Source organism: Mandrillus leucophaeus, unplaced genomic scaffold (assembly GCF_000951045.1).
Source record: "Mandrillus leucophaeus isolate KB7577 unplaced genomic scaffold, Mleu.le_1.0 Scaffold925, whole genome shotgun sequence".
Taxonomy (NCBI): Eukaryota; Metazoa; Chordata; class Mammalia; order Primates; family Cercopithecidae; genus Mandrillus; species Mandrillus leucophaeus.
In genome coordinates this window covers 387,113-402,744 of record NW_012110086.1, presented here as the reverse complement: position 1 = coordinate 402,744, position 15,632 = coordinate 387,113, and the positions used below count along the sequence as shown (strand labels likewise).

General features: G+C 43.9%; 1 protein-coding gene across 1 annotated transcript in view; it reads right to left on the bottom strand.

Annotated features, from left to right (window-relative positions):
• Window positions 1–471: 471 nt before the first annotated feature.
• Window positions 472–15,632, bottom strand: part of LOC105531976 (chromosome unknown open reading frame, human C11orf44) — a 37,710-nt gene continuing 22,549 nt past the window's right edge. The window contains 3 exon segments of the mRNA XM_011970035.1: window positions 472–523; window positions 1,363–1,411; window positions 1,414–1,465. Of these exon segments, the coding sequence (XP_011825425.1) occupies window positions 472–523; window positions 1,363–1,411; window positions 1,414–1,465 (153 nt within the window).

Sequence of the window (15,632 nt, the reverse complement as noted above, 5' to 3'; positions counted from 1 at the left end):
CAGAGGCTCACAGAGTTGTTGTCATTGGGCTTTTTTATACACACTGCTGTCCTCTGGACCACCCGGGCACCTTGATACAGACAGTCCCCTCTGTGGGAGTTTAAGATCTACATTTGGCAGAAAGTTAGGCATCACTTCTATTCCCAGGCACCAATCTGCATAAACACTTTCAAGGTTCAGGCAAAAGCTCAATGTCAGGATTTCCCCATCCTGCCACCCGCTCTCCCCTCACTGGTTTATTCAGTCATTCAAGAAGGTCTTACTGAGGCAAATAAAACGGTGCCCAGCATTAAGGATAAGGATAAAGAGTTGAACCAAACATGATACCTACTTTTCAGGACCATTTCATTGGAGAGATGGACAATAAATAAATAATTGGCCTGGTATGGTTGTGCACACCTGTAGTCCCAGCTACTTAGGAGGCTGAGGTGGAAGGATCGCTTGAGCCCAGGAGGTCAAAGCTGCAGAGAGCTATGACGGCACTATTGCTCTCCAGCCTGGACAACAGAGCAAGACTCTGTCTCTGAAAAAAATTAAAGAACAAATAATTATCTAGTGGCAATTGTGACAAGTGCCACAAAGAAAAAGTTCATGGCACTTATGACTGTATTAAAGGACACACCTGGTGAGGAAATGGAATGTGAGATGGATAGAAACTTGGAAAATTCAAGAAACTGAAAGAAAGCCAAAGCACCCAAGCAATGAGTAGGAGTCAGATCATTCAGGGCCCGTAAGGCTGTGTTAATAACATTAGACTTGACCCTAAGAATGGTGCACAACTGTAGAGTTCTATACAGGTGAATGACAGAATCTGATTTGCATTGATAAACAATCGCTTCAGCAGTTGAGTGCAGAAGACATCAGAGCAGAGGCAGGGAGGCGTCTTAGAGGTCATCACAGTTATCCAGGTGAGGGACAAAGGAGTAGGGCTGAGGAGGGAGAGAGGTGGATGGAACTGAGGGAGCTGACAGAGCCAACAGGAGCTGCATGTGAGAGTGTGGAACTCAGAGGACCAGGCTTATCTAGAGATGCACCACCGGGAGTCATCATCTTCAGAGACTATTTGAAGGCATGAAAGTGGTCGAGATCTCCCAGAGGGAAGTAGCGTAGGAAGAAAAGGTAGTCTAGGATCAAAACCTAAGGAACTCTAACATTGAAGATTTGGCAGAAGAAAAAGATCCCTCAAAGGACACTGAGGGAATGAATGGCCAGAGATGTGGGAGGCAAACCAGGAGAGTGTGGAGTCCCAGAAGGCAGCAGAGCATTCCAAGAAAGAAGGAATGGTCAGTGGAGCTTAAAACCCCATCGTGGACAAGAGAGATGAAAGATGAGCGGTGTGGGCTTCCAGGTTGGTGAGCGCACCTTGAAGAGGCGGTGGGACAGGAGAGGGCGTGGAAGTCCTGCCTCCCCGCCGGCTCTCTCTGGGGATCTCTTCCATCTCATCTGGCTGCTCCTGAGTTGTAGTCTCCCAAGAATATGTTTAATTTATTTCATTAATAAGACATGTAATGGCACTTTAAAAATTTCAAAATTCAGGAAAAAATCAAAACATTGCAAGCTAAAATTTTACAATTGAAGATTTTTAGAGTATTGTTGTTAACTGAAGAATCTGAAAGAGATGGACTTAACAGAGAAGCAATTGCAATTAAGAGTTTATATTTTAAATATTACTTCCTGAATATGACTCCACTGCTTGAGAAACTTCCCAGCTTAAAGATGTATACGACAGCATTGGCTGTCCTTATTTTTAAATCTGTTAACATCACCTGAGAGTGTTCTATAAAATTTAGAATGTGATTTTCCTAACATGTAGTCATGTGTATCTTAGTGAGAGTTTTGTTTAAATATCATTCCTGAATAAGGATTAAAATATATCTACCATTATACATTTATGCTTCATGACCAAAGACAATGTCAAGTATTTTAATGTGGTTACATTTAGCCAAAATGGGAATTGCTGTTCAATGGGTATAAAGTTTCATTATGCAAGACGCATAAGTTCTACAGATTTGTTGTACAATATTGTCCTTAGTTAACAATACTGTATTGTGCACATAAATCTTTTCAAGTGGAAAGATCTCATGTTAAGTGTTCTTACCAAAATAAAATGAGTTAATTTAACCTCTTTATAACTTTAATACATTCTAGTGATTCTAGATTTCCAGAAAGTAAAATAATCTGTGAAACTGCCCATACTCACTGTTATTAACTATGCATTCTTTTTCTAGTGCTTGTATCAGCCACAAAGATTTTGAATAATTAGATATACCTTCTACTTTGAATAGATAGAAGTTGATATTAAAAATAGAACAGAAAAAAGACAAATAATATTCATAGGGGAAGGCAACATAATTATCGCCTGTAGCAAAAACTATTTCAGTAAAATGGTGACAGTGGAAGCCAAATTGGAGTGATATACAGAGTGAATTAAAGGTAAGAATGTGGAGACAGCCATTTCTACAGACCCTGTTTCATTCCAGACTTATCCTGGGTTAGCTCTGGCTCACAACACATCTAGGGTCACCCTAATTCTCACCTCAGTTCCATGGGAAGAAAGTGTCAGAAGATTGGAAGCAAAGCATCCTGGCTCTAGTCCAACCCCAAGACTAAGAGAAATGATTGGAGAAGTAAAAGCACTAAATCTAAGCTCATATGAATTGGGTCAATATTTTTGAAACCTTGTGATACTAAATTATCTCATAAAGTTCTATGTAGGTAATTTTCTAATAAGCTGGGAGTCAACTACAAGCTCAGAAAAATAGAGGTAACTTGATGCCAACGGAATTGGGGCAAGGAGGTGTGAAGGAAGCCAAGGGGAGCAAGGAGGGGGAATTAAAGAACCTGCCCAAAGACAAGATGTGATTAAGCAGAAGTAAAGCCATCACGACTGAGCAACAGGAGAGCCAGTGACACCTGGCCAGGCAGAAGCATTCAAGGTGAACAGGGGCGTGAGAAACTTATACCATGTTGGGTGTAAGTTATAGTGACAGAAGTCACTGCTGGCTGGAGTCTGGGCTTTTAACCACATGCATACAGCCCCAAATATCTCTCGCCTCCCCTGTGAGCTATCATTAGTCTCATTTTACATATGAAGACTTGCCTTGGACACACAGACAGTAAGTGGTAGAACCAAAATTCTGTCCCAGGCCACTTGACCCAGGGCCTGCAATGCCGTTCTGCAAGATGTGAGCTCGGCCAACCTCACTCCTTCCTGCTGTGACGAATCATTAATCAGAGGTGGAGACTGGACCTCTATAGACTCCGAAGTCAGAGCAATGTGCCGTTCTCCTAATCATATCATCTTCCACAGCTGGGGTCTCAGGGGGAGGCAACCCTCATGAGGTCACCAAATCACTCACTCAGCCCTGTTTCTACTCCTGATACAGCAGAAAATTCCTCAGCATAGCTTTCCTGCTGAAACATCTTTCCATCACCTTAAGATCATACCTTTTACAGGAACGAGCACCTAAAGCATCTCCAGAAGCAAACCAGAAGTACCAGTTGGTGCAGAGCGAGAAAGTAGTTTCTTAACACCCACCCTACTTCCCCACTTGGTGTGGCATTTGGCCTTTAAGGGTTTTGAATCTTCCCACGTATTACAAAGTTTGCGCAGTGGAGAAGAACAAGGGAGGGGAGCGAGCATCCATCACATGTAATTGCATAACATCTCTGACAGAAGCCACTTTGTCCTCATTCATTGATCAAACACTCACGATGACCCATGGGCTCTGACATGCAAACAGCAACCAGACTCCATGCAGACTGATGGAACAGGAAGTCAGCCCCAACTGGGTACTCATGTGCAGCTGGATTTGCACATCATTGTGTGTCTGTGTGTGAAGTTGTGTGTGTATCCCTAAGAGACAGCTTGCAGATTCTCCAGCCTTGACTGCTTGCTTCCTCTGATCTACCCTTCTGGGTACAGGTTGGTGCTTGAGAGAGCGGGACACAAGTATCTCATTCTGCTGAGTGTCAGGCAACATGAAGCATGATGTCTGGGAACCAATTCAGTTTGTTTGCATCTTTATTTCAACTGAAGCTCTTCCGTTCCCACACGCCCCAGGGATGAGGTTCTCGAGCGTCCCATGGGGTCTGCTGGAGCTATTTTCACGGTTGCTAAGCAATGCCAGGCCTGCTTCAAGCCTGGTGAGCTCACAGCTATGCTGGGGCGGTGTCTGCTGGTGATCTGGGTTTAGCATTATAACAAATGTAAAGAGAAAGGAAAGGTGTGTGGGCAAACAGCACACGTGAGAAGTGACAATGTGATGAAGGATGAGTCGATGTGGGACCTAGAGCCAGGAGAAGCAGTGAGCACCATGGGTAGCATCTACTCTTTCCAGGTATGAGCTAGGCACCATGGCACACGCGAGTTCATCTAACAGGGATGGCACAAAGGCAGGAGAGGCAGCCGCACAAGAGCAGATGCTTGTCCTCTTGGTCACTGTTGTATGAGCTATGAGCTCATGCAGTGCCTGGCACATGGAAAGAACTGAGGAATTATCAATCAACTAGATGAATCACAGTGTTTAAAAGCAGGAAAGAGCTGTAGCTGTCATCTAACCCAACTTTCTCATTTACTATATGAGAGAAGCACTTGGAGAAACTCCCCAGATAAACCCTTCAGTCTAGTCCTCGTACACACCTACCTCAAAAGGAGCCCACCAGAAGAACAAAAGTTGCAAAAAGAAGAGGATAGTGGTATTTCAACACAGCCCTTCCCAAGGCAGAGGATCTGGGCATCCACTGGTGACCAGGAAGAAAAATGGGAATCATGCCTGTCTGCCAAGGCTTGCCACGGCCTCCCATCCCCACTGCTACCACCCCCTGCCCTGACACCTCGGGCCTGGGCTGCTGCCACAGGTGCTAACTATTCACCCAGCCTTCCTCCCTTGCTGTCTCTCTCCCAGACTGTTCTGATAACACAGTAGCACTGGTCCCTCTTCCAGCACCCAGCCCTTCCCACCAGCCTGTCTGGGCTCTGTCCCAGCCCCACCAGCCAGCCCTCCTCCTGCAGACTGTACACCACCGCCCCATGTTCACCCAGCTTCATTCGCCCAGAGCCCCAACACCTGCTGCCCTTGCCAGACAAGACCTCCCTGCGCTGTCCACACACAGCTGATGCAGAGTTGACTGTGAGCCTTTGACAAGCACCCCAGGCCTTCCCTCTGCGCTCATGACTTCCCTGAAGACTCTGCTCCCCCAGGAAGCCATCCATTTCCATTTTCCTCAGGCTGATCACTTTTGTCATTTGGATTTCTCAGGAAATTTTTTTTAATTGTGGTAAAAGAAATGTAACATAAAATTTGACATTTTTAACCATTTTAAGTGTACAGATCAGTGGCATTAAATACATGTACATGGTTGTGCAAACGTCACCACCATCCACCTGCAGAACCATTTCATCCTCCCACACTGAACTCCGTACTTATTAAACAACAGTTTTCCACACCTCCTTTCCTCCAGCCCCACATATAATGGAATCATGTAATGCTTGTTCATTTGTGTCTGGCTTATTTCACTTAGCGTAACATCTTTAGGTTCATCCAGGAGGTAGCATGTATCAGAATCTCACTGCCGTTTGAGGCTGAGTAATACCCCATGTATGTGCCCGCCACATTTCGTTTATCCATTCATCCGTCAATGGGCATTCGGGCTGTTTCTGCCTTTTGGCTATTGTGAATAAAACGCTGCTATGAACATTGATGTATGAATACCTGCTGGAGTTCCTGCTTTCAATTCTTTCAGAAGTAGATTTGCTGGATCATGTGATCATTCTGTTTAATTTTTTGAGGGCCTGCCATATGGTTTTCCATAGCACTGCACCATTTTACATTCTGAACAGCAATGCACAAGGGTTCTAATGTCTCCATGTCCTTGCCAATGCTTGTTTGTTTTGTTTTTATTTTTGATAATAGCTCTTCTAATGACTTTGTGTAATTGTGGTTTTGACTTGCATTTCCCTAATGATGAGTGATGCTGAACATCTGTTGATGTGCTTATTAGCCATCTGTATAATCTTTGGAGAAACGTCTACTCAAATCCTTTGTCTGTTTTTTAATTGGGTTGTTTTTGTCATTGAGTTGTAAGAGTTTTTTTTTTTAAATATTTTCTGGATATTAATCCCCTATCAGATATATGATTTGCCTATTTTCCTCTATTCCATGGGGGAAGAGTGCCTCTTCACTCTGTTGATCATGTTCTTTGATGTGCAAAATTTATTGATTTTAATAAATCTAACTTACCTGTTTTTTTCTTTTGTTGACTATGCTTGTAGTTTCATACCTTTAAAAATCATTGCCACATCCAATGTCATGAATCCTTTCCCCTATGTTCTCTTCTAAGAGTTTTCTATTTTTAGTTCTTAAATTTAGGTCTTTGATCTATTTTGAATTAATTTGTGTATGTAGTGTTAGGTAAGGGTCCAACTTCATTATTTTGCATGTATCCAGTGTTCCCGATATTATTTGTTGAGAAGACTTTTCTTTCCCCATTGAATGGTTTTGGTACCCTTGTTTAATGTCACTGATCATATATGCAAGAATTTATTTCTGAGCTCTCTATTCTATTCCATTGATATATATGTCTGTCTTTCTGCCACTTTCAATCTGTTTTGATTCCTATAGCTTTGTAGAAAGTTTTACAATCAGAAGTATAAGTCCTCCAACTTTATTCTTATTTTTCAAGATTGTTTTGGCTATTTGGGGTCCCTTGAGATTCTTTATGAATTTTAGGGTAGATTTTTCCATTTGTGCAGAAAACATCATTGGTATTTTGATAGGAATTGCACTAAATCTGTGAATCCTTTGGGGTAGTGCCTGGGAAGTTTTGAAAACCTTTTCCTGCAGCTGTTGTGTTTATGTATGAATGCCCTCTGTATCCAACTAGATGGTAAACTTCTGATCATAGGAACTGTGTCTTCTGTCTTTCCTGTCTCTCACTGCACAACACCAAAGGCATTAAGTCATAAACAAAATGAGGAATGATTATTCCTCTAACTAAATTTTTTCAAATGGGAAAAACTAGGAACTATCAGCTACTACCCACAAAATCTTCTAGTTTTAGATTTCTTCAGGCTTTCTAGTGAATGACTTAGAACTGATAAAGAAAATAAGAGGGATCACCAATCCCTGTCATATCTGCAAGGCACCGACTCCCTTCCTGGAGCACTACGTACAGCTGATTCCATGACTGCTGGCTACACCAGGGAAGCCAACACCTCTTCCTTCCCTGATAATTCCAACCAGTGCTGCAGTTTGGACCTGACTGTTCATAAGAAACCCAAACAGAAGGTAATACCTAGACTGGGGGAGCCTTCACTGATACAACAATTGGCACACTGTGGGGTTGGTTGTATTGTTGTATTTATCTACCGTTTATTTGGAGCTTGCTAGATATCAAGGGCTGAGTAATAAGTGGGCTTTCCATGCATCTTCTCAATGTTGGGGAACAGTCAGAGCCAAAGGTCATTGTAAAAAGGAGACAGATGTGGCATCCCATTCTCAAGTGAGTGGAAGACCTTCGAGAAAGAAGCCCAGGTGGGGAGCACCCATGTATTTCAACATGCAATGAAGCATGCTAGTTACATACCAAATCAAAGTACTTACACATTAGACCAGTGTTGTCAGCTTGCATTGGCTTTGAGTATGGGTTCTCTCTGTGATACATCTATAGTAGCAGCCTTTAAAAAACCAACATAGATCCCTTCTAAGGAGAAGTCTGCAGAGTTGAAAGTACATAGAGAAGCAGTGGACCGGACTTGGTTCCAGCACACTCACCCACCACAACTGCCAGGATTGGCTCCAGGAGTCAGGACCAGAAACTCTTCCTGCGCTGCGGCTCATACCCTGAGCTAGGCCCTCCAGGACCAGTGGAAATTCCTGGTGGGGAGTGTTGACAAGTTAATTACGAGTCTACACTGTCTGTGGTGACTGCGAAATTGCCCACAAGAATTGCATGGAGCCAGATGTTGCTGCAATGCTGAGTGATGTGTCAGATGTGCCAGACATCAGGACAGTGCCGACTTACTGCCACCGCAACCGGAGACTGAGGTTACACAGTAGTTTCCCTTGAATTAGTTGGCATCACATAGACCAAACAATTGATTGGTTGGATAGATTTTTACTTTTCCATGAGACACTTGTTCTTGTATAACCTAGGTGTTGAGATCCTAATGGAGCAAGGATAAACGCAGTGAGCTGCAGTCATCTATAAACCTGAGCTTCCGGAGACCACTACTTGTGTTTTCTACCATCTCTCCATTCAGCAGACCACCTCTTCCTCTCTTAGAGCTCCCTATTCCTTGCCAGCACTTCCTGAAGAACATAGACAGCCAGACTTCTGTTGTTATCCTCCCACCAGCTCTGAGAACACTGTGTGCTCTTAATTTGGACTGATCTCCATGTAAATCAGGTCACTTGGATCGCAGATAAGCTCTCATCTGATCAGAGACTGTACCTCTACGTTCAACCAGCCAAGAGGGCAAATATATGCTGAGAGAACCAGGGCGGATAGGGAATGAGTCCACTCAATCCAATCTCACTACTGTAAAGTAAGTCATAGTGAATGCACTAGTAATACGGCTCTCTCGTGTCATTTTCAATAACCAGAGAAAATATTTACATCTTCGGGTCTTAAGTGCTTATTTGTCTCAGCGGTACGCATCCTAATCCTTCACTGTCTTCCTTGTGCCAAGAGTCTGAAGTGCAAACTCCTTCCTTTATGAGTCAAAGGCTTCCAAAGTGTTCCCCGGCCCACACTCTCCAGTCCAGCCTGGCTGGCTTCCTCACTGCCCTTCAAACATGCCTATACATTTCTGCTTTTGTGTCCTTGCATGTCACATTCTCCTTGCTGTGCCCCCATGCCCACCACTACAAGTTCCTGCCAACTGCCCAGTCCTGGATTCAGCTCCAGGTGATCTAAGAAGGTTCCACTGACTGCCCTGGGTACTAAGGATTTGTTGCCATCTCTCCCACCTTTTCTAGATTTTTATTCTTTTACTACTGTTATGGGTTGACTTGTGTCTTCCAAAATTTATATGTCAAAATCATAACCCCAGTACCTCTAAATGTGACCTTGTTTGAAAATAGGGTCATTGCAGGTGTAATTAACGAAGTCATAATGAGGTCACACTGGAGTAGGGCGGGTCCCTAATCCACTACTACTGTTCTTATAAAAGTAGGAAATTTGGACAAAGTCACACACACAAGACAACACCATGCAAAGATGCAGGTGGAGATCAGAGTGATGCAGTAGAAGCCAAGGCAGAGAGCCTACAATTGCCAGCAAACCATCAGAAGCTAGGAGAGAGGCCTGGAGCAGGCTCCCCACACAGCCCTTGGTGGAAGCGAACCCTGCTGGCACTGAGACTTGGACTTTCAGCCTCCAGAGCTGTGAAGCAACAAGTTCTATAGCTTGAGCCACCTGGTTCATGGTGCTTGTAATGGCAGCCCTGGGAAACAAATCTAACCACTTATTAGTTATGTATTAAAATTAGATTTAATGGCCATTAAGGTCTCAATACATGCCTCATACAGACGTAGGTGCTTTACATGGTTTTTCCTCATTTAATTTTTTTTTCTTTTGTTTTTGAGACAAGGTCTCACTCCATTGCCCAGGCTGGAGTGCAGTGGCGCAATCATGGCTCACTGCAACCTCGACCTCCCAGGGTCAGGTGATCCTCCCACCTCAGCCTCCTAAGTAGCTGGGAGTACAGGCATGCACCACCATGTCTGGCTAATTTTTGTATTTTTTTGTAGAGACGGTCTTGCCCTGTTGCCCAGGCTGGTCTTGAACTCTTGGGCTCAAGCAATCATACTGTCTCGGCCTCCCAAAGTGCTGGGATGACAGATGTGAGCCACTGCACCTGACCCCTCATTTCATATTTAATATACTACAAGGTAATGGTAGCATTCCTGCTTTAAAGACAAAGCTAAGATCATAGGGCAAGTAAAAAGGTTGAAACCAAGCATGCCATGCTAGGTTTACTGCTTCACGCTGCCTCTCCCCTATGCTGACCTGAAGGACTAGCTTTCCATGTATATCTTCTCTCACAAGGTAGACTTAAGTTTCTTGGGGAGACAGAAAATATCTAACCCATGTCTGAGCTTACAAAATGGCTAAAATCAGACATTTTCTGTAGTACTTGATAAATGTTTCTGTGACATCATATTATTACACATTCTGTGCATCATATTATTTTCATCATCCTAAGCATCCATTTTTATGTTTACATTATCTTCATGCATGTCCTAGTAGATTGGAGGAGGGGACTAGACAGCTGAGCTGAATTGCTCGGGCCTGTCTCCACCCTAGTGGCTCCTCTGTGGTCCCCTAGCAGCTTGACATCACATAATAGACACTGCATATGTCTTTGTGGCTTTTTCTAATCTTCATTCCCTGGGATTTGAGGAGCTTGGGAATCCAAGGACACTGCTCACCAGAGTTTCCAAAACCAGCAGCTTCTGTGGGCTCCAGGCCTCTGGCCTTGGGAATGAGTGAACACGGAGCCGTGGAGGCACCCAGCTGTGCTCTCAGGCAGCTTCCTTTCTTCGCCACAGCTGCCTTTGAAAGGTGTCTCCTTGCAGAAGCATCTGACAAGCCCCTGCACACAGTGTGGCCTTGTGTCCCTCCACTACAGTCGGACAGGGCCCCCCAGTCAGCCATGCTCCCTTCTATCTTCAAGGGTTGTCTTCTTATGTGTGTGGAAACCAAGACTCTTCTGCCCAGAAGTCAGCTGGCACCAAAGCTGCAAAGAAAGGGGAGCCACTGCTCAGGAGAAGAGAATGTGGAGCTCCCGAGGGCATCCATGAGAGAAAAGAGGAAGGTAGAAAGACAGGGAGGCTGAGGAAGGGCAGGCAGGCCCATCCTCCAGGGTTTGACACACTGATACGTCCTCCAAATCTTGAGTAAATTCTACTAACATCCACAGTGTGGTTGATTTCTTATGGAAACTTGTAAAGAAGCCAAACTTTGTACCTAGCAGAGAAGAGGCAAAAGAGAGAAAGTGCCTACCATGGAATGGAGGCAACAGCTACATCCAAGCAGCACTCTTTATTTAAAAGGTGAAATGAACTATTAAAAAAAGAGATATATATGTAAGGAAGTAGGAGAACATATGCCAAAGGAGTTTGTAGAGTCAGGGAAGGCCTGTCCAAAGAAGTGGATATGAAGCTGAGGACTAAAGGGTAAGTAGGAATTACTCAAAGCAAAGGGTAGGGAAGAGTGTTCCAGAGAAGGGGATCAGCAACATGAGATGGCTCTGAGGCATGTGTTGGGGAAGGAGTCTCTAAAGGGCTCAAATCCAAATGGGTGGCCAGAACTGCCTGTGTAAGCACCTACTACCCAGCAATATGGTATTTTTAGCAAAGATCACGATGATTTCAAAACAAAGCCAGGAATTACTCAGAGACAATAGGAAAAGGTATTTTTCTTTGAATGAAAGGAATATTATTTGAGGCTACGTAGAGGAAAATTAATAAAACTTACAGACTACACTGGAACAAGGACCCTTTTTATAGGTGTTTGCCTTCACACATGATTTCATCCCAGCAACTGATATTCCTCAGGTGAGTGCTAAATCTCAAGAACTTAAAAACACAGGCATGAAAGTCAAGAACTGAGAAGAATTGTCCTCTGGAGGAAATGGAGTCCCAGAGAGGAGAACTAACCTGCCCATGGTTACAGAGCTAACTAGTAGGAAGATTGGAATTGGAATAGGAACGCAAGTGTCTTGACCACTGGCCTAGTGTCATGCTCCAAGAGACCACACTGCCTCCTTTGGGAGTTGAGAACTTGTATTGCCTTGGATTTATTTCAGACGCCAAAGCCTTGGCCAGTTTTCTTCATTCTCAATTCTAGAATATATGAATTTTCTCTTTTCTACCTATTCAATGCATGCAAGCTTTTCAGTACCAATGTATTCAAAAGGGAGTTACTGCTGTTGTAAGTAATTTTTAGGAGAAGAATTAAAAGTCAGAAGAAGAAAAGGAGATAAAATAACTTTCAGTTCAATACGGCAGCTTGAACATCATCAATCTACATTCTCTTCTGAAACGCTATTAAAATGGAAGTAGGAATTTTGAACTCATGAGAAGACAAAGAGAATGAGAGAAGATGGCAACAGACTGGAGACACAACCAAACTTTGGAAGACAGAAAATGGATAAATGAATGGGAACTGACTTACCAGAGGGGTGAAACTGCAGCACAGGAGACAAGAAGCAAAGCAATCTGGGTCACAGAACCTCAAAAGGGCTCAGAAACGGGTGGCACCTGGTGAACTGAAGGTGGAGAATAAAGTTCGAGAATGTGTTGAGAATCTGTATTAGGAGGAGTGAGAGGCCTCCCCCAGCCTTTTCCCTCTTCCCAATACTGGCAGGAAACAGGGGAGCAGGGAGGTTGTGTGCTTGGAGATACCCTGCATGACAGAGGGCAGCGGGGACCATGCTCTGTGAAAGTGCGGGATGAAGAGAAAGTCTACGGGCTGAGAGTGAGCCGCCCAGCTCACACACCCCACCAAAACACTCAGGCCAGGAGAAGCCGGCTTGCACCCTAGTCAGGAGCTCCTCCCTGGATAAATGGACTGGTCTGAAAGAAAAGACCTACCATCAGTTGCAGATGCCTCCTGCTCCCCCACCAGAAGAATTTCACCGTGAAACTCCCCAGTCACCAAACTGAGACCCCACACCAGAGCGGCCAGTGAGTTTTTCAGTGCCTCTCTCTAAAATAATAGTGGCCAGTTGAGGTCACTAAATATTTTATGAAAGTCTCTAGCATGAGAACAGAAACTAAAATAAACAGAAAAATTACACACACACACACACACACACACACACACACACACACACACACACAAAACAGGGTCAGAAGGAGCAGAAAAATACTTTACAAGTAAACTTTCTGAACAGCCTCATACTGGTGAGAAGACCCAAGAATGGGATGTGATTAGAAGAAGGGCAGATTCGGAGAACAAGGGCTAGATCCTGGGGACTGAAAGTGCTAGAGAAAGTTAAAAATACAAAACCAAAAAGCCATTAAGGGATTGGAAGGTAAAGTGAAGAAAATTATCCGGGGCCAAAAGTTAAAGAATAAAAAACAGTAAAGGTAAGAAATTAGAAGGCAAATCTAGACAATGTTATGTCTAATTTACAGTAAGAGGGAACATAGAAAATTGAAGGAAATAAATAATTAAAGAAAGAATACAAGAATTTTCCCTAAAAGTAAAGTGAATTTCTAGAATACAAGAGGCCTCGAAGGATGAAAAAGATCCACATAAAGACATGGAGCTATCAAATTTCACAATGGGCAGGATAAAAAGATGGTCCGAAAGCCTCCAGAGAAAGATTTTAAAAATTAACATAGAATGACTTAGGAAACAGAATTGCATCAACCTCCCGAGAGCAACAATAGAAGCTAAAACACAATGGAGCAATGCCTTCAAAATTAAGTGCAGAATTTTTTTCCAACCTAAAATTCTAAAGCCAGCCTAACTTTCAGTCCAGTGTGAGAATACAATAACGACCTCTTTGAAAATTTACCTCCCATCTACCCTTTCTCAAGAAGCTACTTCTTCACCAAAAAAGAGTCAGGGAGGGAAAGAATAAAATGAGAGAAAGAAAGGTACTATTGTCTTAGTCATTCAGGCTGCTATGACAAAATAACTTACTGAGTGGCTTATAAACAACAGTAATGTATTTCCCACACTTCTGGGGACTGGAGGACCAAAATCAAGGTGCTGGCAGATTCAGTGTCTGGTGAGAGCCCACTTCTTGGTTTCTAGACGTGCTTTTTCTCACATGCCAGAAAGAGTGAAGGAGCTCTTTGGGGTTCCTTTTAGAAGGGCACTAATCCCATTCATGAGGGCCCCACCTGCATGACCCCATCACCTCCCAGAGGCCTCAGCTCCTGATATTGTCACTATAAGGATATGTTTCAACATATTAATTTGGGGGAGACACAAACATTTAGTCTATATAGTAAGTGTTCAGGATTAAGGGGCTGGAATCAGAAGTTGGGAAAGGTAATCCCTAGGATAATGGTGTAGCAGGTGTGGCAGGCGTGGGGAGCCAGTGGTGCGGTTCACAGCAAGAAGAGTAAGGAAATACGGAGGCAAACACCCGGCAAAAATGCCGAGAGTTGCAATGACACCCTCGCAAGGGTAGGACTTAGGGAAGAGAAAAGGTGGAACGTGGAATGGTTTTTTTTGTCGTAAGTCTTGTAACACTGTTTGACACTTTATGCATTACTTTGGTTAATTTTTTTAAGTGGGGCGAGAACAGAAGGGAAATGAAAAGGCATAATGAGAGTGAATCTTCATATAGTGATACCCTGGGGATAAAGAAGTGAAGGGATGTTAGCTTGGAGCAGAAATGGAGCAGGGACAGGTGGGATAGTCAGGCAGGCAGGATGAGCTTTTGCACCAAGTGCAGAGTGAGCAAAATGAAGGCTATAAAGCCCCGGTCTAAGAAATACCTGCCCGGAAATCATGTGCAGCTTAACGTGGACAACTGACTCATGCTTTTTCCACCCAAGTCTCTGTATCACTGGGATCTGGCAAGAGGAAGGCAGGCGAAGTGAAATCTGAAAGGCACAAGACATCAGAAAGGAGGAAGAAATGCAACCAAGGCCTGTGGATGGTGCGTTGCCTTCATACAAGCCTCATGACCTCACCACATCCCATCAGATCCACAACGAAGGTAGACCATCAAGTCTGACAGCACGGTGACTGCTATTCAGAATAGCCCAAGTCATAGCAAATGTCACTGGCCTTTAGCAGACAGTCCTTATTTCAGTAATCTTTTATTTTTGAAACAGGGTCTCACTTTGTCGCCCAGGCTGTAGTGCAGTGGTGTGATCCTAGCTCACTGCAGCCTCAATCTCCTAGGCCCAAGCGATCTTCCCACCTCAACCTCCTGAGCAGCTGGGACCACAGGTGCTTGCCACCATGCCTGGCTACTTTTTTAAAACTTTTTGTAGAGATGGAGTCTTACTAGTTGCCCAGGCTGGTCCTGAACTTCTGGACTCAAGCACTCCTCCCGCCTCGGACCCCCAAAGTGCTGGGATTACCGGTGTGAGCCACCGTGCCCAGACTGAAATTTTGTTTTCATACGTTTACTGTGATCTAAGTCTCCAACCAAGTTTTGCCTTAAGATGTAACATTTTTCCACTGCAAATTTACTTACCAATGTTTTTGTTTTTGTTTTTCAAAACAGAGCCTTGAGTACTCCATGTTGTTTATACCTTCCTGTTTTGCTCTTTTTCCTACTGTCTCAAATGCCTTCTTCCTGCCTACCTCCACTCTCATCTGACTAACCAGGACTCAGTATTAAGACTGCCCAAGCATCGCCTTCCTCCAGGAGGCCTTCCTGGACCTCTCACCCTTCTTCTACTCCCGGTCCAAGGTGGATAAGATGACTTGCCTCTGTGCTCCCATGCATTGCTCATAGTTCATGGTTATTCTTAACCCACGGAAACAGAGCTATCTGTGACCATCTGCCCCTCATACAGAACTATACGTTTCAAAGATTAGCAGCTATATTTGATTACCTCTGTATCCCTAGCAGCTCACGTCACACCAGCACCAAAAGGAATAGCCTGGAGAGCAGTAACAGCAGGTGGCAGAAAGTCAAGAGCTAA